General features: G+C 47.6%; 1 protein-coding gene across 3 annotated transcripts; it reads right to left on the bottom strand.

Annotated features, from left to right (window-relative positions):
- Positions 1-371: 371 nt before the first annotated feature.
- Positions 372-24,465, bottom strand: MFSD13A (major facilitator superfamily domain containing 13A). 3 transcript variants are annotated; one of them, XM_054035162.1, is made up of 9 exons: positions 24,413-24,465; positions 10,994-11,266; positions 10,176-10,255; positions 9,008-9,457; positions 7,321-7,438; positions 6,284-6,380; positions 5,162-5,333; positions 4,095-4,288; positions 372-3,461 (listed from the first exon to the last, which is right to left on the bottom strand). In XM_054035162.1, exons 2-9 carry the CDS (start codon positions 11,156-11,158, stop codon positions 3,208-3,210), a joined length of 1,530 nt encoding a protein of 509 aa, XP_053891137.1. In that variant the 5' UTR covers positions 11,159-11,266; positions 24,413-24,465; the 3' UTR covers positions 372-3,207. The 3 variants fall into 3 exon arrangements, with proteins under 3 accessions (XP_053891137.1, XP_053891138.1, XP_053891140.1); XM_054035163.1 differs by lacking the exon at positions 24,413-24,465 and adding an exon at positions 22,696-22,829; XM_054035165.1 differs by lacking the exon at positions 24,413-24,465 and adding an exon at positions 13,454-13,475.
- Positions 24,466-26,463: the final 1,998 nt, after the last annotated feature.

Below are 26,463 nucleotides of genomic sequence, written 5' to 3' on the forward strand. Positions count from 1 at the left end.
CAACGATACAAAAACCCAGTCACAAGCAAAACCAAAATTGGCACGGTCTGCCACAAGGGCTGCAGTTCGGATAGGGAGCGCCTGCCCGGGCTGCAGTCAAACGAACTTGAGGGGAGCATTTGGGAGGACGCTGGTATTTGGTTTGTGTGCAACAGCTACTGGTAATGCAAAGGGCCAAAACCTCAGGAACTACAGATCCCACTTGGCTCATGCTGGGAGCTGGAGATCCAAGAGGAGCAGTCTAGTCCAGAACTCTTCAGACCAAGCTTAGCAATTGAAAAAGTGATTCTCCAGCGCTAGCTGGTTTGTAAAGCACTCCAGAAACTGACATCATTAACACACCCACCCCAAACTGAACCGCAGAACAGCAATACAGAAAAGGTCATTTTTAATCAGCTCATTAGGAAATGAAGAATCTGTCAAAGTTTGTTAAAAATTACATAAATAAGTTATGAGTTCACCGTCAAAAGATACAGATGCCTCCAGGCGGTAACTATTACAGCTTTGTTACATCTTGGTCTGAGGCCCAAGGCGGCTGTGTCCTGAGGTGAAACGGCAGTAGTTTGGCTGGCTCCACCTTTAACAGCAGAACAAGAGGAAGCGCCAACGGGGGCACCTAGCTGGTGTCTAACTGAATACACAGCACATACATGATGGGGGAGTTTGGCCTTCACGTGCTCCTGATGCTTTCCTTGTTCTCCTGCAGCTGTGAGAGTAGGTGGGTGCTTGTCCACCTCCAGCCAAAACTGAGACTAAATCCCAAAGTGCTTTGGCACGATACATCTTGGTCATGATCCAGTTTTGCCGACTCAAGCAGAAATAGACTCAGCATAAACCATTCTGAGACAAACCAATTAGGGGATTTCACAGATCAACATCTCCTGCAAGCAACCTGGATCAGAACTGTGCTAGCTACAAATGTGTGCTTGTTCTGACCCCAGCGTGGTCAAGGTCTTCTGTAGATTTCAACCCCTCTTGCTATCTCGCTCCGGAACTTCTGCTTGGCTGCTGAGTTAGTCAGTCAATCACTAGGACATGGTTTAAAACAAGACAAGACAAAAAAAGCTAAGCAGTTTATCATCAGAGCTGCCATTCTCACTGGTTTAGATACCGCTCTACATTCTCAGCACGTATACTCTCTGATGATACAAAACTAACGTCTGTTTACACGGATGGGGTGAAATCCTGCCCCCACTGCAGTCAGTGGGAGTTTTACCATAAACTTCAGTGGGGCCTGAATTTCACGAATGGTAGAAGAGAAGAACTAGGAGTACAAGAAGAACCAGGAGTACAAGAAGAACCTGGTAGCAGGGCAGGGTTGGGCTTCCCCTCCCCAGCAGCAGAGAGGGATGGGCTCAGTCTTAGGCTCTATCAGGTTTGTCAGGATGATTTAAAACAGAGGCTCCGCTGCCCCCAGACTGGGGTAGACACAACTATTCCCCTTACCAGGTACAGTTTGGTTGCATGGAGCTCAATCCGACAGCTCCAGGCTGAGGCAGCTCTGTTGATTTCCGGGGGATTACTTGTGGTGCAGGGATGAATGTGTGAGAGAGCACAGGGCTTGTGTGGTAAGGCCCTGGGCTGTCTTGCAAAGAGGAGGGGTTATGGTGCTCAGCAATCGCACCGGTGGACAGGTCCCCAACAAAGCTGGTGTTGCTGTATCAATTCCCTTTGGGGTGGGGGTGGCTCTAGAGCCCCCTCCCCACATCAGGCGGTCCTAAACTCAGTTTAAAAACGGGCTTCAAGAACAGAGAGTTATTTTGCAGAGAAAGCAGCAGATAAGCAACCCCCGGATGAAAGGCAGTAACATGGGGAACGTGGGCTCTCCCCCACCCTGCCCGTTCACTGCAGGGAGTCCGGCATCACGTTCATACAGGCCTCTGCAGGCTGCGTGAAAGTGATTAGCATTGGGACTAACCCGACAGAATGGGCTCGATCTAAGAACCGTGTCACTTCTCTGCAGTGAATTAGGGGTAAGGCATTATGTCAGTAGGGAGTAGCTACACTGAAGAGTCTCAAATCCCAATCCCAAACACCTAGAAGATTCCCCCATCCCAATTTTTCATCCTGTAAACCCCCTTCTAACTCCAGAGCCCTGCCTCAGAGTCACCCCTTCTTCCAGCCCTCCCCCGCTGGAGAATGTCAAGCCTGCCCCCTAACTGGCTGCAGGGCCTGGTGAGGAACAGCATCCGTTCCCTGAAGGAGATGACCACAATGCCTCTGCCACCCTACCTGCTCCTGCTGAGTTCGGGAGCGAGAGCAGGGCAGGAGACAAAGGCCTAGTCCACACTAGGAAGGACTGAAGGTAAGGCTAGGTGGAGATGCAGCTTATAGCCACACAAGACTGCTTTTGCCTGTGTGGCTTATGCCAGTTCCCTGAACTGAATAAGCTTTAGCCACAAAAGCTTTATTTTGCTGGTATAACTGCATCTACACTGGGACTTTTGCCAGTAAAAAATAAAACTGGTCACCCCCTTAACTAGCACACTGGTCAAGTGTCTAGTGCAGAGCTGCCCTGAGCCCAGGTTTCCTGGCTAACACTGCACAAAACCACCACTGGGCTGGCCCAACGGCATCTGCTTTCCCACCGATGCCCCACGAGGTGAGATATTGCACTAGAGACGGTGTTAGAATGCCTGTCTCCTTTACTCTAGGCCAGTGGTCTCCAAAGTGGGGTGCGCAAGAGGATCCTTAGGGGTGTGCGGCAGGAGGAGCGCTTTTTTTGGGGGTGTGGGGGGGACGCTTTGTCAGGCGAGAGTCCAAGCAGCACTTTTTTTTTTTGGCGCTTCGGCGCAGCAGGGAGTGCGTGCTCAAAAATTTTTTTACTGATAGGGCTGTGCGATCAAAAAAGTTTGGAGACCACTGCTCTGGGCCACTGTCACCCACCCTCCCTTGAGATCAGCAGCACCTCAGTGGGCCCTGGGTGCAAAAAGTGCAAGCGCTAAGACTCCATCTGATTGCCTGAGCAAACGCCCCCACTCTGAGCACACACCAGTCACCCCTGTCTCGGATGTACCTGCCTTCCAAACCGACTGCCCCCTGGAGCGAGGAAACGTCTGCATGGTGAGCATTTCACAGTTGAATTGTAAACACTTTCAGTTCTTAGCCAGCAAGCCCCTTCGCCTCAGTCTGCATCCCCCGGACTGTAGAGCGGCGGAACCACACCCCCAGCACAGAGTCAGTGAGAGCCGAAGGGCTCAGGCACATCTAGATCATTTTGATCTCTTGTGATCGACTCTGAGTCAGGCTCTGGCGCTGGGACTTGACCGTCTGGAGGCGCCTTCCATGCAGGGTGAACTGCGACCAGCTGAGGAGCTGCAGTAATGCACATGTGATGGGGATGAAGACGAGGAGGTAAAAGCAGCCCTGGCGCAGAGTTGGTTCCCAGGCACCGTGGGACGCCAGCTTCGGTTGGGCACTCACCACGTTGCTCAGAGGGGCCCGCTGGAAAATGTCATAACCTGAGACCAAAACAGTGAGTCAGACTCCGCTAGAAATTGTAAAAATTCCATGCACCCTCAACCACCACTGTAACCTGGAGCTCACCACACCTCCCTCCGGGGTCTGGGCACAGGGTTCACAGCCACCAAACACAAGGTCCCGTAGCCCGAGCAACGCTCAGTGCAATTCAGACACAGTGTCCCTGGGATAACAATGCACAGATCTCGCTAGGGAGGAGTTCAGCACAGTGGGGAGATGGATTAGCATCAGATCTCGATCCCACAGGCCTGGGTTCAAATCGGATGTCTCTCAACATGAGAGGTGGGCGGTGGTGTCAAGCTAATCCTTCGCTGAAATGCAGCACGTGGAGCCGCACTGGGACATGGGACAGTACGAACGCCCACAGTGCATCACTACAACCACTTCCCACCAGCTGGTCTCCCACACAAACACTGCCCAGGCCTTCCCCTGTTCAGGTTATTCGCTCTGACAGGCACCGCCCCAGGTGCAAAAGTACGTGGAGCGTTAACTTAGGTAATAAAACATCCTGCAAACTACGTTGCCAGTGGACCTTGTCCAAGTATTTCACATCACGAAAGCCAGCAGCGGCACTCATCTCAGCCCCACCCTGCTGCTTTCCCCACGTCACGTACCAGTGTAAGTACAGAGCAGCCAGGTGCCAATCAGGGGGGCAAAGGTCTGGCCAGGCTTGGTTACCAAGGCAACCATCCCAAACAACAGTGCTGAGGCCGCCTGCTTCCTGCGGTTCAAGACAAAATCCTCATCCACCAGGTCAGTGACAACCAGGTTCAGCAGCTTGCACGTTCCTTCCGTGAACACCCGGTTACTGCGGAGCATAGCAGAGAGGGCATTACACAGCAGCACGTGGAAACAGGGAGCACTTAACTACAGAACAATGCTGCTTTGCCTCTCCCTGGCACCTGCCAGCCATTTTACATGAAGTTTAACATCACACACCCCTCTGAGCCCCATTTTACAGATGGGGAAACAGGCCCACAGGAAGGGGAAGTGTCTTGCCCATGTCACATCATCACAGAGCTGGGAGCACTGGTTTCAGTTCCCGAGTATCAGGCTAGTGCCTTAGCCACAAGCCCAGCCTTCCTCCCACCAACCCAGAACTACCAAAACGCAGTTGATCCAGAGAACAATCATCTGCCTTGTCTTGAACGCAAGTCCATTGTACAGCCCGCTGTCTTAAGGAGGTTCACCTGCCAGGAACAGGTCACGTGGCAAAGCCTACCAGTTGAGTTCACACACCAGATGACAGTATGTCATCCCTGCTTATGTGAGGAGAGTCCCACACGACAGAGCCAAGCCTGCATTTGCAGAGAGAGCCTGATTTTTGTGAAGAGCATGTTATTTCCTCATTTGTTCTTAAACAAGGTTTGCATGAAGTGTGGTGTAATCATGGATTGTTCAGTTCATCTTGCTCAGTCCATTGGAGGTGAGGGAGTTCTTCACTAGAAGGGACAACATGAACTAGTGGTTGGAGCACTTGGTCAAGTCAGGTCTTCTGGGTTCCACTCTCAGCTCTGACAGTGACTTGTTGCATGACCATGCCTCACCTGTACGCCTGACATTCACCAGCTGTAAAATGGAGATGCCTCATGGCCTCCCTGGGGTGGCTAACCACCAGGACAGCTCCCACCAGCTCACCCACAGGCACAGAGGTCAATGAAACCCTAGATAAACAACATACCTGGCTATGAAGATGCAGAGAAGATGCACCTGGTCGGCTCCAGCTAGAAGCATGATGATGCTGAGAGCCAGCTTCAGGAAAAAGAGCCCTCGCACCACCGCGTAAACCCCCCATCTTTGACAGAGAGACAGAAAATAGAGGTTGTTGAGATGAGGGGCGATGTAGGAAATACCTGTGGAGAGAGGCACAGACAGTTCAAGGGAGTTTCAGCATCTGACAGTGCCTAGAGACCGAGCAGAGACAAGACAAGGCTCAATTCATCCAGCAGGGCATTCGGAAGAAAACCACAGAACAGCTATACACATTTAAACTGAGTGAAATACTCAGCCCTTACACGGCACTTTCTACGTCCAAGCACTGCACAAAGATCTTCACAACTCTCCCGTGAAGGAGGCAAGCGGTATCCCCATTTCACAGATGGGAGCATTGGGAGGTAAGTGACTTGTCCAGTGACACACAGGCAGTTAGCATTAGCACCAGGATTGAAGCTGCGAACTCCCAATTCTGTGCTTACCCGACTAGATTCCACCCAGAAGCTGCTTGAGTTGATGGAAGTCAGACGACATGGCAGTGCCAATGCATCTCAGCCCTGACCCAGAGACAACCCTCGTATTCCAGAGCTGAGTCGCCACTGAACCTTGCACTGCCAATCAGGCAGATCTGGATGGCAGCTTGGGCATGTTCCAACACCAACTAAGAGAAAGTGACTGAGCTCATGGTCTCATCCCCCCACGTCTGGAGTTGAACCCAGGTTTGCAGAGCTGACCAGATCTAGGTCTCTCTCTCTCTCTCTCTCTCACACACACACACCCTTACATCTGTGAAACCCAGGTTAGAAAGCCAATGCCTGCCTCTCCCACTCTGGCCCCTGAAAAGCATTAAAGATTATTTCTTGTGTGTCTGGGAAGGGAGGGGAAAGTCTAAGATCCAAGATGGTTGCCGCAACGGTCCCATCTGGGGACAGGTGGGCCAAGTGCCACTCCTGGAGGCCTGAGAAAAGAGTGCACCTTTCTCCCGAGTCTCAGTGCTTTCAGTGTTTGTGAAGAAAGAACTCAGGCCTGAGCCGAGTACCAACCAGCAGCTGTGGGGTGCTGCTTACTCCAGTTCCCCACGCAGGCTCACCTAGTAGGAAGGATCCGGTAGAGAGAGAGATCCGATCTGACAGCAAGTGTTCCAAGAAGAGAGGGAAGAAGTTGCTGTTAAAGTGGCAGTGAAAAACCTGTGACAAAACAGCACGAAGATTAACTGACCAGCAATACTCAGAGCAAGAGGAGGAAGGCTAAGCCAATAGCGTGCACGGCTCCGCTCCACTAGGAGTCCAGTGCCAGGGTAACATGCAATTCTTACAGGTAGGATCTGTAAAGCAGAGAAGTTGGTTCTGCAGACAGTGTGCTTTGTTTATACAAGTGCTCTGATGCCATCTGCACTCACCTCTGAGAGCCATCAGTTACACCCTTGTACCCCATGAGAGGCCCGTAGTCAGCCCCGCCCAGCAGCTTGTCTGTGCGTTACTATGTGGGAGAACCAAACACTCAGAGGCAACTGCAATGCTGTGGAGAGTGTTGTGTTGTTTGGCAGTCATCTCTGTGGGCACCTAGCTGAGGAACCAAGCACTAGCTCTGAGCAGAGCCCAGTGGCTGTGACATGAACCTCGGGAATGTGGCAGGGGAAGGGGAGGATTCAGTGCTCTCACAGGAAGGCTGGAAAAAACCCACGTTTCCAAGCTGTTCTCAAAGGCATTCGATGACAGGAACTAGGATATCTATGGCTGTTGCTTTTGCACTAGTAATTCTCCCCAACAGCCATGATAAGGCATTCAACGGCAGCATCCTTGTTAAACTGCACATGATGGTCTCTGAAGGGCTGAGAGTTTGCACTCCTTAGTGAAGCAGGAGCTGAGCCTACACTTAATCCCCCCTCTGGCTGTAGATGGATGAGCAAGACCCCCAGACTCCACAGGGAGTCCCTGCGTAACAGAACAGCTGGCTGATGTGAAGCCACACAAGCATGTGCAGAAAGCTCCAAGAGGAGTTACGGCATTACTCAGACACCACCACTTTCCTCAGAAGGAATCAATATCCTGGTGAATCAGTTTCAGACTGGCTTGGCTAACAGCTCACCATCTGAGTCATGGGTTAGAGTGTCCGTGCTAGACCTACCTGGACTAGGTTCATACAGACGAACCAGAGGAAGTTGCGGTGCCGGGACAGCTGTTTGAGGTATTCTCCCAGTGTAATCCTCTTCTCCAGCGGGGCAGATGGTTGCTCAATGTACAATCTACAGGGACAATGAAACCACTCTAATTGTTTCTGCACATGAGAGAATTTCTGTTATCCCCCTTCCTCTGCACTCCCAAGGGGCTTGTAAACTCAGTGCTCCCTGCTTTGCTCCGAAGTGCAAGCACTGATGCAATGCTGGCTACTTTCCTCATCCTACCAGTTCCTATTATTCATCTTCTCTGTTCATGAAGCAAGTCAGAAGCTGGCATGATAGTTGTTCCTTGATGGAAGCAACAACCAGAACCAGGGTCATCAAAAACTTGAAATATTTGCCTAGTGAGTCAGCAACTCAAATCTGCACCAGTAAGAGCATCCCTCCCCCGGGCAGTGGTTACAGTTCAATGCAGATTCCTACTACTCCAGTCCCCATCTTTATTGTTAGTTTTATTGGGGGAACACCTACAGGATGCAGGCACTGCACAAACAAAGACAGTCCCTGCCCCAAAGAGCACTTACAATCTAAATGTGAGAGACGAAACAAGTGGATACAACAGAGGGGGCAGCACAAGGGCACAGTGAGTTATGAACACTGGAATGAGCAGTGCGCACAGACGCCACCTGCTTAGCCAGTAAGACAGACAAGAAAGATGCATTTACTTTTTCCATCCTCATGGTAAAGGGAGAGCAAGTACATTTCTATGACCATGCTGTGTTGACATTTCAACAGGTACAGGCCTTTTACTATTAGTGTATACTCTAGAAATTAAAGGATGGAAGCTACAGCTAACTTTTTGTCCATCAGCCACCAAGAACAGGATTACTGTCAGCAATATATTTTCTAGTGCTATGCCCCAGTCTAGTTTCAGATGTCCCATGAGATGGGGGCTGCCTATTCACGGCCCAGGAGATCTCAGCATTAGGATACCTTTCTTGGTCCTCAGCCTAAATCTTCCTTTTCTTAAATTCATCCCATAATTCCCAATTATTGCTCCATACGCAATTCAAGTAATTCCCCTTTTCCTCACTGGTATTTACACATAGATACTTGTAAGGAGACATGAAAACCACCTACTAGTTGTCAGCTAGCCAAGCTAGACATGAAGAGCCCATTTTTTAGTGAGCCACTCACAACTGTGTGCAGAACTACACATGCAACTACTGAAGCTCTGTGTAGATGGGCTCTCAGGCACTTGTAAGCAGGATACTCCCAACACCACATGCACTCCGATTAAATGCGCTTTCTGGCATGTGAAATGGCACATCTGACTTTAAGGGACTAGTTAGTGTGGGCCAGTTTTCTGAGTCTTTCCTCAGGACTCAGTTGCTTTAGGTTGTTTGTTTGTTTTTGGCTACTCTGAATTTTGAAGGGAGGAAGCTACAGCTGTCAGGTAAAATTTTCAAAAATGCCTCCGTGACTTGGGCTTCTTAGGTTCCCATTTTCAAAAGTGATGTAGGAGACTAAGGGAATAGCTAACTTGGAGCTGCAGGTACGAGTCCCAGCTGTCTGAGCTAGCACGCTAAAACCAGAGTGTAGCCACAGCGGCACCAGGGACTAGCCACCCTACGTACGAACCCGTCTGAGACCCAGACCCACAGCATCAGATGTACGTAGTTTGGTGCCACTTACTCTTTTAAAGTTGACTCTTGGTCCCATTTCACTTTCACTTCAGTCTCAAATCGTTGTCTTAGCAGCCACGTTGCCAGAGTAAATCCAGCAACAGAGCAGACAGCCAGCACCACACAAAATATCCGGAAAGAAAAGAAGTCTTCTTTGTTCCACACTGCATAGGACATGAAGACAAAGAGGGAACCGATGGCACTAAAAAGCGAGCAGTAGAAATTGAGGCTAGTCCTGTCCTTTGCAGAAACAGCAAGGTCTGCGAGCAAGGCATTGTGGTTGAGATCCACCACGGTAAGAAAGCTGTCATAGAGGCAGAGGCACAGGAGGAACTGTAGACCTGGATGGGCCCATGAAACCCAGAAAGCCAGGAAAGAGATGGCAAAAAGGGGCCCATTGCGGCTCAGTGCCTTAAGTCTCTTAAGAATGACTTCTGGTGAGGAGATCTCCACCCCTGACCTGCAAGAGAAGAGAAAAACTTTGATCACAATCCCTGGGAAGTGTCCCTGCCACCCCCTCTATTCCTTTATAGGAAAGGCTCAGAGGGCAACAGAAGTGATCTCAACACTGCATTTGTCAGGGTAGTAAGTGTCTTTGTTCGGCTCCCGTCTCGCTCTGCTAATGTGAGGAGATAACAGGCCCCAACACCAGGAACATGAGCAAACACACCCCGTCTTGGCAGGCCAGCACTGTCTGCTTCACAATCCCACGGTAAGTCTGCGGCAATGCAGATTGTTGAACTGGTTATAACAGCGTAGCTCTGTCTCTCTCTAGTGACGGACCATGTAGAGAGGTTAGTACATCAGCTATTGACTCCAAGTTTAATGGGACTTAAGCAGCAGAGGCTTGTACTTTTAGATCCAGAGTTCCAGACTCAGTCCCGCAAGGTGACTTGCCTGGGGGCATTAGTATAACTACACCTGTGGATGACCTCCTCTTCCATACATTCCAGACACTGAAATGATGGACAAGCAGCACCCAACCCTGAAGCCACAACAGCAACATCCAACTTTTCAGGATACCACGAGCAGGGGAATTTAAGATTTTCATACCTAGGTAATATTCCTCTTCTAACAATCAGTCTTTTCAAGGTGACATTTTCACAATCTTTTCCAGCCTACTCTGAAGATATTAACTTTTCAGCATTTAACGCAGGATACAAATGGCACAAACTTACTGTTGTGTGCTAAGAAATACCCGGTCACTCAACCAGCCGAAGAGAGGGTCATTGAGGCTGTTCCAAATTAAAAACACGGTCTAGAAAAGAGAGAGACAATAGCGAGACAAGCCACAATGAATCACTTCAGCAGTCGAGTCTTGTTACTGAGGTAACCAACATCCAGATGGGGACCCATTACAATTCCTTGGGATAATAACCAATTGGTACTGGATAGTGATAATGTACCACCTAACACATCTGCCTTGGCACTATACTGCAAACCCCCTTTCTGTGCCCATACTGTGCCTTTCCAGGCTGAGAGTCATACTGTTTAATGGCTTTATGTTGTATAAAAAAAAAATCTACTGGCAAATAGGGTTACACCACCCATTTTCATACATGACTCAAAGTCACGTTTGAACTCATGCTTTGGGAGGTGATGGAATAATGCACAGAGGCCAACATTTTCAAACCCGGGTGCCTAAATCTAGACACAGGCACTCAAGAAGTCTGATTTTCAGACTCATTCAATGCTGTGCTTCATTGCTGCTGTGTGTAGTTTGAAATGCGTTGGGATTCTCCAAGAGGAAAGGCACTCTTTAAAACATAAGTTGCTGGTGTTTAGACCCCCGACTCACTAGCTTTGTATATTTGTATGAGTGAGAAGAGCTAAGTCACCCAATTTAGCCGCACTACTACTAACTCCTTTATCGCTTCCTGCCAAAAAAGCAATTGAGCTACCAAACTGTTCTCCCATATTCTAACATGATGCTTTGGTTTCAGATCCTACTGCATATCTTGAGAACGGTAGGAAAAAAGAAGTCTCAGAAACTTACCTCCCCAATCCAAAAGGACAGTTTATCAATCTTGTAAACAGAAACAAAGGTGTCCACGTAGTATAGGAGGAATACATTGTGCAAAATGGAAACAAAGAGCGACAGGGACCCATAGATCACAGCAGTGGGTAAATTAAAGAGACAACCCAACAGTCGCAAACCCATGTTGGTTCATTCAGAGTGCTTCAGCTTTCCAGATCATCTCCATTTCAGGTGGGACACCTTCCCCCAGCATCTGTTCACTCTTTGTTGGGAGCCAGTCCATTGTTCCTCCTGTTGAAAAAAAGATTATAGAATTAAGTCAATCAATTTCTTTAAAAAACCAAACAAACCACAAAACCCACCCACAGGAATGTAAGCTTTACCAGCCAATACAAATCAAGTCAGAATTAGATTGCTTTGCTCAATTGTTCAAAAGTGGATTTAATGGGATTTAAAAGGCTAAAGGCCATCTGCTGTGGTAAAGCCGTTCCCTTAAGCTGAGATGTCATTTGGCCCAAACTATTGGACTAGATCAAGGGCTATCCGCGGTTCAGCTGTTTACTAGTAGGAATACTGACAGGTTTTATATACTGTACTTTAATGCTCTTTGTTGTCTGGCATAGAGTAGATTAGCTATTTCCATACTCTAAGACAAGAACACAAGAGGAAACATGATTTATGGTTGCATACAGAAACAGTCTTCAGAAGACAGAACTAATCGCAGATATTTTTAGATAGTCAAATTGAAGGAGAAGAGTTACCAGGGTGAATTTTGGACTCAAAAACAAATGTCAGGAAACCGGCAGGAATAAGCCCTAGTTCAAGCAGGTGTGATACAGCCTGACACATGCACACTTCTTTCACAAAGCACCTCAGTCATGACTTGCTGCAGCTGGTCTCTCTCAGACAGAAGTTACTTAATTTTGAATTATATTGTAGTTTTGTGATGTGGAAAGTCAATACCAGACCATTGTAATACCTAGTAGACACCAGTATGTTACATGACAAACCACTTTGGAATCCAGATCCCCAGAAGTAAAAAACAGAGGTTTCTGTTTCTCACACAATGGGGCCTTGAATCTTGATTAGGGCCTCTAGTCACTACTGCAATACAACTAAACGCACTGGCACGTCTCATTCCCTTCCAAAAGGAAGTTAAATATATTGACAGTTGAGAGAACTGCATCTTCAGCACAAAAAGCTGAGTCCCAAGGATTGCCTGATGGCACTTACAGAAAGAACTCACATTTGATTAAGCTAACTTGCAGATGAACACAGGCACTGTCAATTCTGTAATATTAGCATAATATTCATAAGAAGTCCCCTAATAAACAGTGAGAGTAACTCATTTAAACAGGGCTGCTGGGGGGGAGGGGGAGCAAGTGGGGCAATTTGCCCCAGGCCTCGCAGGGGCCCCGCGAGCCCTGGCTCAGCGGCGATCCGGGTCTTCGGCATTTTTCGGCGGCGGGGGGTCCTTCAGTGCTGCTGAAGACGTGGAGTGACTGAAGGGCCCCCTGCTGCCAAAATGCCCCGTGAGTCCTGGCCCGGCGGCGGTCCGGGTCTTCGGCGGCAGGTCCTTCAGTGCTGCCGAAGACCCAGACCGCCACCGGGCGAGTACAAGCGCCACAGCTTCCCGGCTTTGCCCCAGGCCCCCTGAATCCTCTGGGCAGCCCTGCATTTAAAGGCCAGGCCAACTCCCACTGGAGTCTGGTATCTTCCTGTTGACTTCACTAGGAGTTGCATCAAGCCTACCTAGATTAAGGGAGGAAGGGGAAAAAAAAAAAAAAAAGTCAAGGGCCAGGATGAAACTTGATGGCAAAATTCCAGACCCATTCAACATTTACCAGAAGTCAGGAGTGCAAGTACTTTATTGCAAATGTGAGAATAGCCATCTGCCCAGCCCAAGGAATGCTCAGTCACTTCCTTCTAACTCATTCATCGTAAGCAGCATTTATTCCAGTTACATTGTTACATAGAGGTTTAAAATCCCACTTGGAGTCAAACACTCAGTTTTGCAATTAGCTCTAACTTCAACATAGTCCATATCAGGTGTTAGGAGTAAAAGCTGTAATTCTGTATTGACACCAAAAAACAATATATTGATATATACAATATTGATATAAAAAAAAAGCCAATGCACCTCCAGAGAGGAAAACAGATATTGGAAGGACATTCCACTAGATAATAAGCATTTATTTATAGACAGACATGCTGACAAGCCTCAAGTGGGGATTTTTTTAATTGGGGGCGGGGGGATTAACAAGGGATCGAAGACTGTATGACATCTCAAATTATATCCAGATAAAACATACATTGCCTCATTTAATCTAGCACTGTTTTTCCCAAAAACGTAATCTGAAAGAAGAGGATACGTTGGTATCCTAAAAGCACAATGTGCTTTACCTGTGTAATCAAGGAAGTGGTTTTTAAAATAACAGGGTTAAAAGCTATAATTTAGCTGTCCTTTGATTGGCATACCTTGACTTTAGGATGCGTACAGAATAGCACAGAAAACACTGAATATGTATAATGCCAAAGTCAAAGGTTTGCCTGTCATCAGAAGTGAATCCATATTTCAGGTCACCCTATGTCAACAGAAACAGAAGGGGTCCAGTGAATGGTGACAAAAGCGACTGACGATCTGGAGTGACTTCTGAGGATGGACTAGAGATCAGGACTGTTTAGTCTAGAGGAGAGATGATTAACAGGGGCATGGTTAACATATATCAAATAAGGAACAGAACAGAGAAGATAAAATTGGATGTTTCATTTTATCATCAACACAAAAACATGCAAAGAGATTGAAAAAACAAGACCATTCAAACTAAGCAAAAAAACTTTTCTTCCCCTCCCTCCCGCCCCCCAAACTACACACATGGAACCTATTAACCCGCGGAACTCAAGAAAGTAGAGACCACAAGCACAGTAGGATTTCACGGTTATACATAGAGGGAGAACTTCTGCAGTTACATTAGATGAACTAAAGCGGGACATCTTTCTATCCCATCAGTCCCTCTTTCTAACAGCAGTTTGGAAGACACTCTCTCTGTGGATGGGTTATTCCATTATTCCCCCTACTGCAGGGGTTTCTTTTGCACCTTCTGCTGAGACATTTAGAGTGAAACGCTGGTCCATGAGAGTCAATGGGCCCAAGATTTCACCCCTGGCACTGGGCACTAGACTTACTGGACCATTACTCTGGTAATTCCTGTGTCCTTCACTGAGAGCATCCTGAATATTCTTGATTACATTTAATCAAGTCACTGCACTTTCGCTAAGAAATCAAAGAGGAAGTCATCCAGGATCCCTGCTGGCTCTGCAGCAGTTAAAGATCTGTAATATCAACCTGTCTGCTGCTGCACAACAGAAGCAAGCAGAAGACAGCCATGTAAGTTACAACTCTCTCATGAAAGTACTCCTGGGCGAATTCTGCGCAGAATTCATATCCCCCGCAGATTTCTTTGCTTCCCCACAGAAAAATGACTCTGTGATGGGGAAACAAAGGGAAACCAGAAAACGCTCCCCAGCAGCGTGGGTGCGTTGTTTCGGGCATCCGGAGCAGCAAGCGAAGAGGTAAATCACGGAGGGGGGGGGGGGGAAGACTGGGGACACCCCAGCCAGTGGCTCCTACCCTGTGCCAGGCTCAGCTGCTAGTCACAGCAGGGCTGGGGAAGATGGGACTTCCTCTTCCCCTGCAAGGGGCAGCCAGGGCTGGGTCAGACCCCCCCCCCCCCCCCGTCGAAACCTCTTCAGCTGCAGGAAGCTTCGCACCACCCTCCTTCCTGTCTCCATTGCTACTCTGCCATGAGGGGGGGAAGGAGTCACTGTACGGGGAGCTGCTCCCCCGTCTGCCCAACCCCTGTGCATCCGGATCCACTTCATACCCAGATTGCCCCGCCAAGCCTCACTCCAGGCACTCAGAACCCAAAGCCACACCACAACAAGCCTCACCATCTGAATCTGGAGCCCTCTGCACCCACACACCCCTCCATCTGGACTCCACCCTCCCCCCCCCCCGCATCCAGACCACCCCACAGCACTTGAACTCCCACCCCAACAAGCCCTACCCCATCTGCACCTGGACCACCCTGACTAGCCCTCTGCACCCAGACCCCCCCGCCCCACTGAACCCCACCAAACCAGTACCCCATTTAGCCATCACCCGGGCCCTCACCCCCTGAGCCCTCCACACCCAGACCCCCCTGCTGAGCCCCAACCACCTTCACTTGGACCCCCCTGCAGAGTCCCATTGCCTCTGCACCCAGAACCCCCCTACCAATGAGCCCTTGTTCATCCAGATCCCACCTGGACACTCCCCTCACACACACACACACACACACACAGCTGCCTGCAACCAGATTGCCCCACACAAACCCTATTACCCCACAATAAGCCTGGATCTCCCCACAATCAGCCCCTCCACACTTGGAGCCTGCTGGGCTGAGCCTGCCTGTCTACATCTAGTGTGCCTGGCATGGACCAGGCAGGCCTGGCCTTTGTGCTGTGTGCAGCCTCACTGCTGAGTCTGTCACCGGGTGGGGGCTGCAGGGTGATCTCCACCTCTGTGCAGACAATGGCCTGTGCTTCCCACTGCCATGCTGGAGCCTCCACATATATTTATTGACAAAATCTGCAGAATTTTAAAATATTGTGTGCAGAATTTTTAAATTTTTGGCGCAGAATTCCCTCAGGAGTAATGAAAGAGAAACAGTTTGTCAAATGTAAGAGGAGAGAATCTGGAGGGAAAACGTGCTGCTATGGTGTGCAGAGTAAAAAAACCAAAACAAATGCACTGTGCTTGTTTCTGATCTCATTCACATCAGTTTTATACTGGAGCAATTCCACTGAAGTCACCCTAGTTATTCCTGATTTACCAGTGCAAGCATAGCATCAGAGCTATTTTCTCCGGCTATGCAGGATATCCCCACTGAGCCCAAAAAGATGCTGTCCACCATTCTAAGTTTTACTCCCAAGTATTCCCAGACTAGAAAATCTCCCTACTACTTTGACTCAATATAAGGCAGTACTAAATCATAAACATTTACTGAGAAAACAGAGAACTTAAAGTCTCCAGTGCTGTCAGCATCTTTCACAAGCACCAACAGAACTGCCTATCTTGAGAAGTGAAGCCCTGACCCAAAGCCCGTATCAGACAGTCAATCTAACACTGTTCATTGCCCTGAATTTGTAAAGGCCACAGAGCTACCGGAGCTTCCACAGACATTCCATTTTGCCATTTACATACCATACTGTTGATTTAAGTAAGCAAAGTTTCTTTTACTCTTTTTCCCTGTGACTCCACCACAGATGTATAATCTCTCACAGAAGGTTAAAGCATTGACATCTGTAAGCAATTAAAGTTTGTTCGGGTAGTCATGAGGTCATTCGTTTTTTCCATTTGTAAACGTGTGGATGAAAGGAATAAAATTATAAAGAACTTGCATGTAAAGAACGTAATTGTGCTCCGAGAGCCGTAAGAGCACTATGTTTAAATTTGCCACGCTGCTATTTTTAAAGTTGGGTAAAGTTTCGTGAGACATATTTCAGAACTTTTCAATATTCAGCATCAAGAAATAAGGGCCACAAGAGTTTCAAGAGAGGTATATCTGTCAGTTGGTTATTCTGAATCTCATAAGCACAACTACCGAGCTGGAATTTTAAGTTAAAAAGCAATATACGCAGCAGTTTCAGAAACTTTAGCTTTTGCAAAGTTTGCATTTAGTACATATGCTTCACTCCTACCAGTTACAGTCTACTCTCGAAGAAGGTGATGTTCATACATAAGACACCTGGAAGGCACTGCCTTTGTTACAAAGGATGTTAGCAGATTGTAGCTGACATTGCATTTTAGGATTCCTGCAACATCTGGCCTAGTTTTCTAGCCGGTCACAGCTGGAGCGCGAACAGGTAACAACCATTCCATACACCCCCTTCCTACCCCACACATTGTTACCTTGGGACTCTCCAGAGCATGGAAGGCTTCATACAAGCTCTCCACAAAGGGCAATTTTCACCTTTTACTATAAATTTACCTTTATGGTATTAAATGACTTGTTCTTCACTGAGCAGCAGTTTATACTTTTTCTAAAATCTATGGAGATTTCTAGGCAAAAAACCCCAAACCTTTAAATTTTGCATTAAGGTTGAAAGAATCAATCACATCAGTCAAAAAAGCCTTGAATTTGTTCTCTCTTCTTGTGAGAAAGATACAAGGTTAAAATCCCCCGAGAAGTCCACAGCAAAGTTCCTCCTTTACAAAAAACCCACCACATTTAATAGTTAACTTCACCCAAACAACCTTAGCTCTTTCCCTGAAGCACCACCCCCAGAGCAAAATGAAACTCCAAGACAGTCTGGTCCATCTTCCACAAAACCCAATACCTTATTCTTAATCTTCATGAGCCCGTGGGATGGATGGATAAAGCTGTTGCAGAGTTTCTAATTGTTCTCAAGGGGGCACTAGGGGTCAAGTGCTAGGACTGTGGATTCAGTTGCAAGTCATCCGAGAAATCTTAACTCCTCTATGTTTCTTCAAGAGTCCATTGGGCAGTCATTGCTAACACAGGTAGATTTTACAGAAAAGTACTGATGGGATACCAATTGACAATACTAACAAACTCTCAGAAAATGGATTCGTACTGTAATTATATTTTTATAAAGCAATGGAACGTGTGTGCAATAATGTGATACCAACTGGCTCAGACAAGGAACACCACAAATAAGGAAACATATCACATGCACTTTAATTGTTAAGCACAACAGGGAGGCACCCAGCTGGTTTATTTAGCCAGCCATATGACACCCAGATATCGGAGGAAATTGAACATCTCCTTCCTTTTATAACTTTGCAATTGTGCTTTGGTCAAACTGGTTCACACCCTTAATGACGTTCATTGGTGTCTATACGCAAATATAACTTTGTGCTACACAGATTATATAATTCACACGATTTGTATTAGTTGATGCTCTGCATTAACATGGTTTTATGGAAAAGAGGGCTTGTCAAACAAACCCATTTCATTATTTGAAGAGATCACAAGTTTGGTTGATAAAGGTAACTGCATAAATACAAAATACTTAGATTTTTGTAAGGCATTTGACTTCGCACCACACGACAGCTTGATTAAAATTAGTACTACATGACAAAAAGCATATGTTAAATGGATTAAGAACTGGCTAACTGACAGATCTCAAAAAGTAGATGTCAATATAGAATCCCCATTGAATGGGTGGGTTTCTAGTGATGTTCCACAAGAATCAGTACTTGGCCATGTTTTAAAAAGGATGTTGAAAAACTGGACAGGATGCAGACGAGTCAAAAATGATTCAACGGCTGGAGAAAATGTCTTGCAGTGAGTAATTTAAAGATCCTGATCTGTTTAGAGAAGAACAGGAGTACTTGTGGCACCTTAGAGACTAACAAATTTATTAGAGCATAAGCTTTCGTGGACTACAGCCCACTTCTTCGGATGCATATAGAATGGAACATATAATGAGGAGATATATATACACACATACAGAGAGCATAAACAGGTGGGGGTTGTCTTACCAACTCTGAGAGGCCAATTAATTAAGAGAAAAAAAAAAAAAAAAACTTTTGAAGTGATAATCAAGCTAGCCGAGTACAGACAGTGTGATAAGAAGTGTGAGAGTACTTACAAGGGGAGATAGTCAACGTTTGTAATGGCTCAGCCATTCCCAGTCCTTATTCAAACCGGAGTTGATTGTGTCTAGTTTGCATATCAATTCTAGCTCTGCAGTCTCTCTTTGGAGTCTGTTTTTGAAGTTTTTCTGTTGTAATATACTACAATATATATATACAATGTAACTACAATCCATCGGTGATCTTCCAGAAAACACCATCCTGGCCACTATGGACGTAGAAGCCCTCTACACCAATATTCCACACAAAGATGGACTACAAGCTATCAGGAACAGTATCCCTGATAATGTCACAGCTAACCTGGTGGCTGAACTTTGTGATTTTGTCCTCACCCACAACTATTTCACATTTGGGGACAATATATACCTTCAAGTCAGCGGCACTGCTATGGGTACCCGCATGGCCCCACAATATGCCAACATTTTTATGGCTGACTTAGAACAACGCTTCCTTAGCTCTCGTCCCCTAACGCCCCTACTCTACTTGCGCTACATTGATGACATCTTCATCATCTGGACCCATGGAAAAGAAGCCCTTGAGGAATTTCACCATGATTTTAATAATTTCCATCCCACCATCAACCTCAGCCTAGATCAATCCACACAAGCGGTCCATTTCCTGGACACTACTGTGCTAATAAGCGATGGTCACATCAATACCACCCTATACCGGAAACCTACTGACCGCTACACTTACCTACATGCCTCCAGCTTCCATCCAGGACACACCACACGATCCATTGTCTACAGCCAAGCTCTAAGATATAACCGCATTTGCTCCAATCCCTCGGATAGAGACAAGCACCTACAAGATCTCTATCAAGCATTCTTAAAACTACAATACCCACCTGCTGAAGTGAAAAAACAGATTGACAGAGCCAGGCGAGTACCCAGAAGTCACCTCCTACAAGACAGGCCCAACAAAGAAAATAACAGAACACCACTAGCTGTCACCTTCAGCCCCCAACTAAAACCTCTCCAGCGCATCATCAGAGATCTACAACCTATCCTGAAAGATGATCCTTTACTCTCACAGATCTTGGGAGACAGACCTGTCCTCGCTTACAGACAACCCCCCAACCTAAAGCAAATACTCACCAGCAACCACACATCACTGAACAAAACCACTAACCCAGGAACCTATCCTTGTAACAAACCCCGATGCCAACTCTGTCCACATATCTATTCAAGTGACATCATCATAGGACCTAATCACATCAGCCATACCATCAGGGGCTCGTTCACCTGCACATCTACCAATGTGATATATGCCATCATGTGCCAGCAATGCCCCTCTGCCATGTACATTGGCCAAACCGGACAGTCTCTACGCAAAAGAATTAATGGACACAAATCTGACATCAGGAATCAAAATACTCAAAAACCAGTGGGAGAACACTTTAACCTGTCTGGTCATTCAGTGACAGACCTGCGGGTGGCTATATTACAACAGAAAAACTTCAAAAACAGACTCCAAAGAGAGACTGCAGAGCTAGAATTGATATGCAAACTAGACACAATCAACTCCGGTTTGAATAAGGACTGGGAATGGCTGAGCCATTACAAACGTTGACTATCTCCCCTTGTAAGTACTCTCACACTTCTTATCACACTGTCTGTACTCGGCTAGCTTGATTATCACTTCAAAAGTTTTTTTTTTTTTTTTTTTTCTCTTAATTAATTGGCCTCTCAGAGTTGGTAAGACAACCCCCACCTGTTTATGCTCTCTGTATGTGTGTATATATATCTCCTCATTATATGTTCCATTCTATATGCATCCGAAGAAGTGGGCTGTAGTCCACGAAAGCTTATGCTCTAATAAATTTGTTAGTCTCTAAGGTGCCACAAGTACTCCTGTTCTTCTTTTTGCGGATACAGACTAACACGGCTGTTACTCTGAAACTGATCTGTTTAGGTTATCAAAAAGATTGAGTAAGATTGAGCACTGCCTTGATTATAGTATATCGGTAGCATCATGGGGAGAAAAAAAACAGGCGCTGCTAATGCAGAGAAATCTGGCAAAGAAAGGCATAACAAGAACAAGTGGCTGGAAACTGGCACCAGAAATTTTCAAATTAGAAACAAGGCACAAGTTTTTAAACAGTGAAAGTGATTAAGCTTTGGAACAAACTACCAAGGGAAGTGGTGAATTCTCATCTCTTGATATCTTCATATCAAGATGGAGTCTTTCTGGAAGATTCGCTTTAGCCAAACAAATTACTGGGCTCAATACATTTCACTCAGTTATCCTTTAATGACCTGTGATATACAGGTCAGACTGGATAATCTAACAGTCCCTTCTGGCTCTAAATTCTGTAAATGTATGAATCTTCTATCAGAGACAGAGCAGGTGAGGTAATATCTTTTACTGGACCAACTTCTGTGGTGAAAGGGACAAGATTTTGAGATCCCCAGAGCTCTTCTTTAGGCCTGAAGAAGCTGACAGACAGTCAGACCCAAAGAAGAGCTCTGTGGAGTTCAAAGGCTTGTTTCTTTCACCAGCAGAAGTTGGTCCACTAAAAGATGTTACCTCACCCACCTTGTCTCTCTTGTATCCTGAGACCAACACAGCTACAACACTGCAAACAATGAAGCTTATTTTGACAGCCACAACCAAGGGTTTGAGAATGTCTTTAACACATCCAGGTGTGCCTAAATAATACAAAATGAACTCACTATTTGAGGAACACACGAGGTACTGTAATACTGGGAAGCTTAAAGGGACACAGTCATCTTGAAAGCCATTTCTGTTTGACTTTTGTACCTCCTGTTATTACAACTAGACTTTCTAAAATAAAGCAGCAAGAGCCTCCTAGGATCCAGTTTGTTTACTGTGTACAGTTAACAGCAGTTGGTGCATAGTCAGTTTCACTGTTTCCCTGTGTAATCAATTAGCAAAGGAGAAACTGATTGCAACTTGTCAGTGAGAGAACAGGGGAAAAACTCATTTTAAAAGAGTAATTGGTATCAAAAGACTGACGTTGACGGCGTGCCTTTAAAGATGAGTTTATGGCACAGAATCACATATCTCAGTCTATCTGCAAATCACTCAGTGGCCTGGGCCCAGCATATCTAAAAAACTGCCTCATGAAGATCCTTCTATAACACTTTGCTCCTCAGGCAGAATGGAACTTTGTACCAGAAGGGTAAAGCTCATCTGTGAAAAAGTCTGAGATTTCTTGGGGGCCTATCCCAGACAGCAGGACAACCCCCCCAGGAACTAATGACCATCACAAGCTCCACCTTCTGCTCCAAATGCAAGGTGCTTGTCTTCCAACTGCCTTCTCTAGCAAACACACAGCAATGTGTACATGTTAAAAATATATTAAAACAATCCCCTACGGAGACATAACTGCACACAAAATTCTTCCTTACAGAGAGGACGAGAAAGAGACTGAACCAAACCTGACAGATATTAGTCTCCTGGCTCAGATACTAGTGATAAGGGTGGTATAAGAACCTGAATAAAACATTAGGTTGACAGGTTCACTCACAAGCCAGCTATTTAACATTACTTTCATTTTGTTTTTTGTGTTCAAGTTTAAAAAATACACCAACTACTCCTGTGCTGAAATCCTGGAGGTATAGCACTTCAGTACCTGCCCATTATTCTCATTAGCATTAGTAGGAAGCGTACAGCAAGCTGAGAAGCATTGGGGCCACTTTTCATGCTGTTAAAGAGAACGTCTGTGTCTAGGTATTTCTTCTTCACTCATCATCATGGTATCGGAGCAGGATTTTCCCACAGAACTCATTTCAGTATGGACTGGTCAGTGAGGGGTTTTTTGTTTTTGCTTACAATCTTTTTAAAACTGCAGTTATTCCCTCTCCCCCACCCTGGGGTTTCAATCACCAGATCATAAGGTGTTTCTTGAAAGGCTTATTGAAGCCTGTCACAGGGCCCAAAACTGAGGCAGTCAGGAATCTTTGTAATGTTTCAATCCTGAAAGATACCACTGGACCACTTTAAGCAGATTTACCTACACTGTTATGAGCATTTCCCCATGCAAGAAAGAACTTCAAAATACTGAACAATGCAAGTTCTTTTACCCACTCACACTATTTGTGCAGCATCTGGATACAGGAATTGTTTGCTTTGTCGCAAAGGGGGATGGTTCAAGAAGTGGTGACAGCATCATCTCCACTTGAAGTCCTAGTTCAGATCAAGTTTTCACCTGGTCATTTAGACACCCTTGAAACTGAATTTTGAGAAGAGATTAGTGACTAGAGTAGGGGATGGAGAAGCAGGACTCCTGGGTTCTAGTCGCAAGCTCCACCACTGACTTCTTGTGTGATCTTTGTCAAGTCACTTCCCTACTCCATGCCTCCATTTCCTGATCTGTGAAATGAGGATAACACACACCTACACTTCCCCAGGGATAGGAGATGTAATTTGTGTTTGTGAAATGCTTTGATGTGTTCAGATAAAAGTCACTAGAGAAGTTCAAATTAGAATGGAAACTGCTACCAGACTGTAGCTTCCATGCAGGGGAGGGAGAGAGGAATCCTTCACTAGTTGGCTAGATTTTTAAGATTTCCTAGGTGGTCATGGAATAATAAATATATAATAAAACAAAACAAAAAGTTGCCCACTTCATTTTAAGTGGTCTCCTACAACATACGCGAACCTCTTATGCTTAACAATCTGTCCCACCTTCAATTTAGCTTGATCACTTTGGTGTCCTTCTCCAGAGGTGAAGAGGAGCTCTGTGAAGCTCAAACACTCCAGCAGAAGTTGGTCCAACAACAGATATTACCTCCCCCACCTCATCTCTCAGATAGTAAAACAGATAGGAATACGAGGGATGGGGCACCACGACTCCGGGCTCAGCTGTTTACATAACGTCCCAGCAAGGGATGGGGACTGAGACACAGAACCAGCTATGGAGGTCAGGGAGCCCTGCTACAGGTACTCCCCACACTGTACTCCCCACCCTGCAGGCACCGGCCCTGAATGGGTGGTGAGGGGAGACATCCGACAGTGCTCTGCGTGGGATGGATGCCGATGTGGCTCTACCTGGGATGGACCCCTATAATGGGGGGCAGAGACCTCCCCACCTCTACCCAGTCAGACCCCTATAGAGGAATGGGGATAGAAACCCCCCCTCACACACAGTACAGACCCCTATGATGGGGGGCAGAGATCCCCCCACCTCCACCCAGGTCAGACCCCTATAGAGGAATGGGGATAGAGACCCCCCCTCACACACAGTACAGACCCCTATGATGGGGGGCAGAGATCCCCCCACCTCTACCCAGTCAGACCCCTATAGAGGAATGGGGATAGAAACCCCCCCTCACACACAGTACAGACCCCTATGATGGGGGGCAGAGATCCCCCCACCTCCACCCAGGTCAGACCCCTATAGAGGAATGGGGATAGAGACCCCCCCTCACACACAGTACAGACCCCTATGATGGGGGGCAGAGATCCCCCCACCTCCACCCAGGTCAGATCCCTGTAGAGAGGAAAGGAGATAGAGACCCTACTCCCCCCCCCTCACACACAGGACAGACCCCTATGATGGGGGAGGGGATAGAACCCCACCCCCACAGCACTGTACCCAGGACAGACCCCAATGACCCCCGGGCGGGGCACGGCAGAGACACAGCGAAGGGGCACCGGGGGGGGGTGGCAGCTCCCGCCCCCACAGGGGTCTCCCCGGGAGCGAGTGTTAGAACCGGGCACCCATCCCCCACACCTCCCCGGGGGGAGGGGGGAGCGCTCAGGCCCCGCCCCGTGCGCCCCCCGAGAGCGCGCGCGGCGCCTCCTACCTGCCTCGGCTCCCAGCCCTGCTTCTTCCCACTCAGCACCAGGCGCGCGCGCGTGCGCACTGAACTGCCGCCACCCCGGGCGCTCGGCCCCGCCCACGTTGCCTGAAGGGGGCGGGGAGACCCACCGGACCTGGGGCGGAGCCTGCGGAGGCCATCTTCACTCCGGGCAGACGAAGCCAGCCAGCCCCCCCCTTCCGGCCATTTGGGCGAGCGCTGTTTCTGAAGGTGGGGGGGGTCTCTCAGCTGAATGACATAGCGACGAGCCAGTCAGAAAGCAGCATACCTAATTTACATAGCCACGCCCCTAACGCCGCAAACTGCAGAGATCCGGATTCGGAATGGGGCGGGGTCTCGACAGGGGCCCTTCTAGCCGGGCCGCTCTCCCTCTCTATGGCCCGTGCGCCTGACCTGGCCCTGTGGCTGCTGGGCCAAGGCCTCGAGACGGTGACAGCTGGCCCTTCCCCCCCCGCCTCAGCCCGTGAGGCCTGGCCCTGCCCCTCCCCCCCCCAGCCCGTGAGGCCTGGCCCTGCCCCTCCCCCCCTCAGCCCTGGCCCTGCCTCCCCCCCCCCACAGCCCCCAGGCCCGGCCCTGCCCCTGCAGGACATCTCCCCTCCCACCCCCCATAGCCCTCAAACGGTCAGGCCTGGCCCTGCCCTTGTGGGGCCCTCTGGGCCTATGACCCTGACACTGTGAGATCCCCAGCCTCCTACCCAGGGCAGGTGCTTCCACTAGGCGACCCTAGGCGCTTGCCTCGGGCAGCAGGATTGTGTGTGATCCCCACCCCAAACCTAGTAGCAGTGACACTTTCCCAGCCCTGGAGAAGAGCTCGGTGTAAGCTCGAAAGCTCGTCTCTCTCGCCCACAGAAGCTGGGCCAATAAGAGATATTACCTCACCCACACGGTCTCCTTATCTCAAGAGTTATTATAGAGGGAAAAGAAATGGGAGTTATTTACAAGGCTAAAGCAGGTACCGTAAACCTATACACACACACACACCTCCCAAGGGGCTCCTAGCTTCAGTTTCACACAGTAATAGAAGTTTCTCTAATAAGCAAACTCTATAAGTCCTTTAGAGCTAACCCAGGCTCAACCCTGGGGATCTTTTGCTTATGATTAATAATTCTTGCCACAGCAATTCCAAGCAGCATAAAGATACAGTTCCTCCTTGGTAGGGCCTTTCATTCCCTTCTCCCCCACCCCTGCAAACTCAGCTGATGGAAGGAATCCATTTGCAGACTCCTGTCCATTTGGGGAGGGGAGGGAAGAGCAATCAGCAAAGTCTTCCACATCTGGTGTCAAGAGAGCAGGGAGCAGGACATAACACCTTTGGTTGGAGATCAGCACTTTACACTAATTAATGTCTAGTTTCAGAGTAAATTTGTTAGTCTCTAAGGTGCCACAAGTACTCCTGTTCTTCTTTTTAATTAATGTCTCTTTCCTGTCTGGTGGTTTACACAGTCACAGAGGCTTGTTATACAAATGCTTAAACCTTACCTTACAATGTGGGATACAGATGTTATAAGTGAGATTAATGTGTGCAGCAATTTATAAGCATTCAATAAAATCTAAACACTAAGCATATTTTTATAACTCTAATACTTATTGTAACAATACCGACACACTGGTCAGAGTGGTTCCAGTTATGTATTTGTCACTGTTCCACAAAGGCCTGGGGTCCTTGGCGTGAGCTGGCACCTGGTCTGCTAGCATCACATCTTCTACGGTGGGGAGCCTTGCTGGGGATCTTGTTCCCCTGAGACTCTATGTGAGATTCCTCAACCCCAATGCCTGTCCCTTCCACCCCTGGGATCATGTCCCCCTAAGACTATGTGATCCCTAGCCTCTACCCCTTCCATCCCCAGGGAACCCAATTATGATCCAAGTACCCATGAGACTCTGTGCAGGACCCACAGCCCCTGCCTTCTCTTTTCAAAGATTTAACTAATGCTTTTTGGATTTATATCTCCAGAACAAGATAAGCAGACAGATAGCCCAGCTGTGGACTGCAGGCCATTGCTGGTCTCTGAAGCACATGCCAGTGGTCAGCAGAA

The sequence above is a fragment of the Malaclemys terrapin genome, chromosome 7, assembly GCF_027887155.1.
Source record: "Malaclemys terrapin pileata isolate rMalTer1 chromosome 7, rMalTer1.hap1, whole genome shotgun sequence".
Classification (NCBI taxonomy): Eukaryota; Metazoa; Chordata; order Testudines; family Emydidae; genus Malaclemys; species Malaclemys terrapin.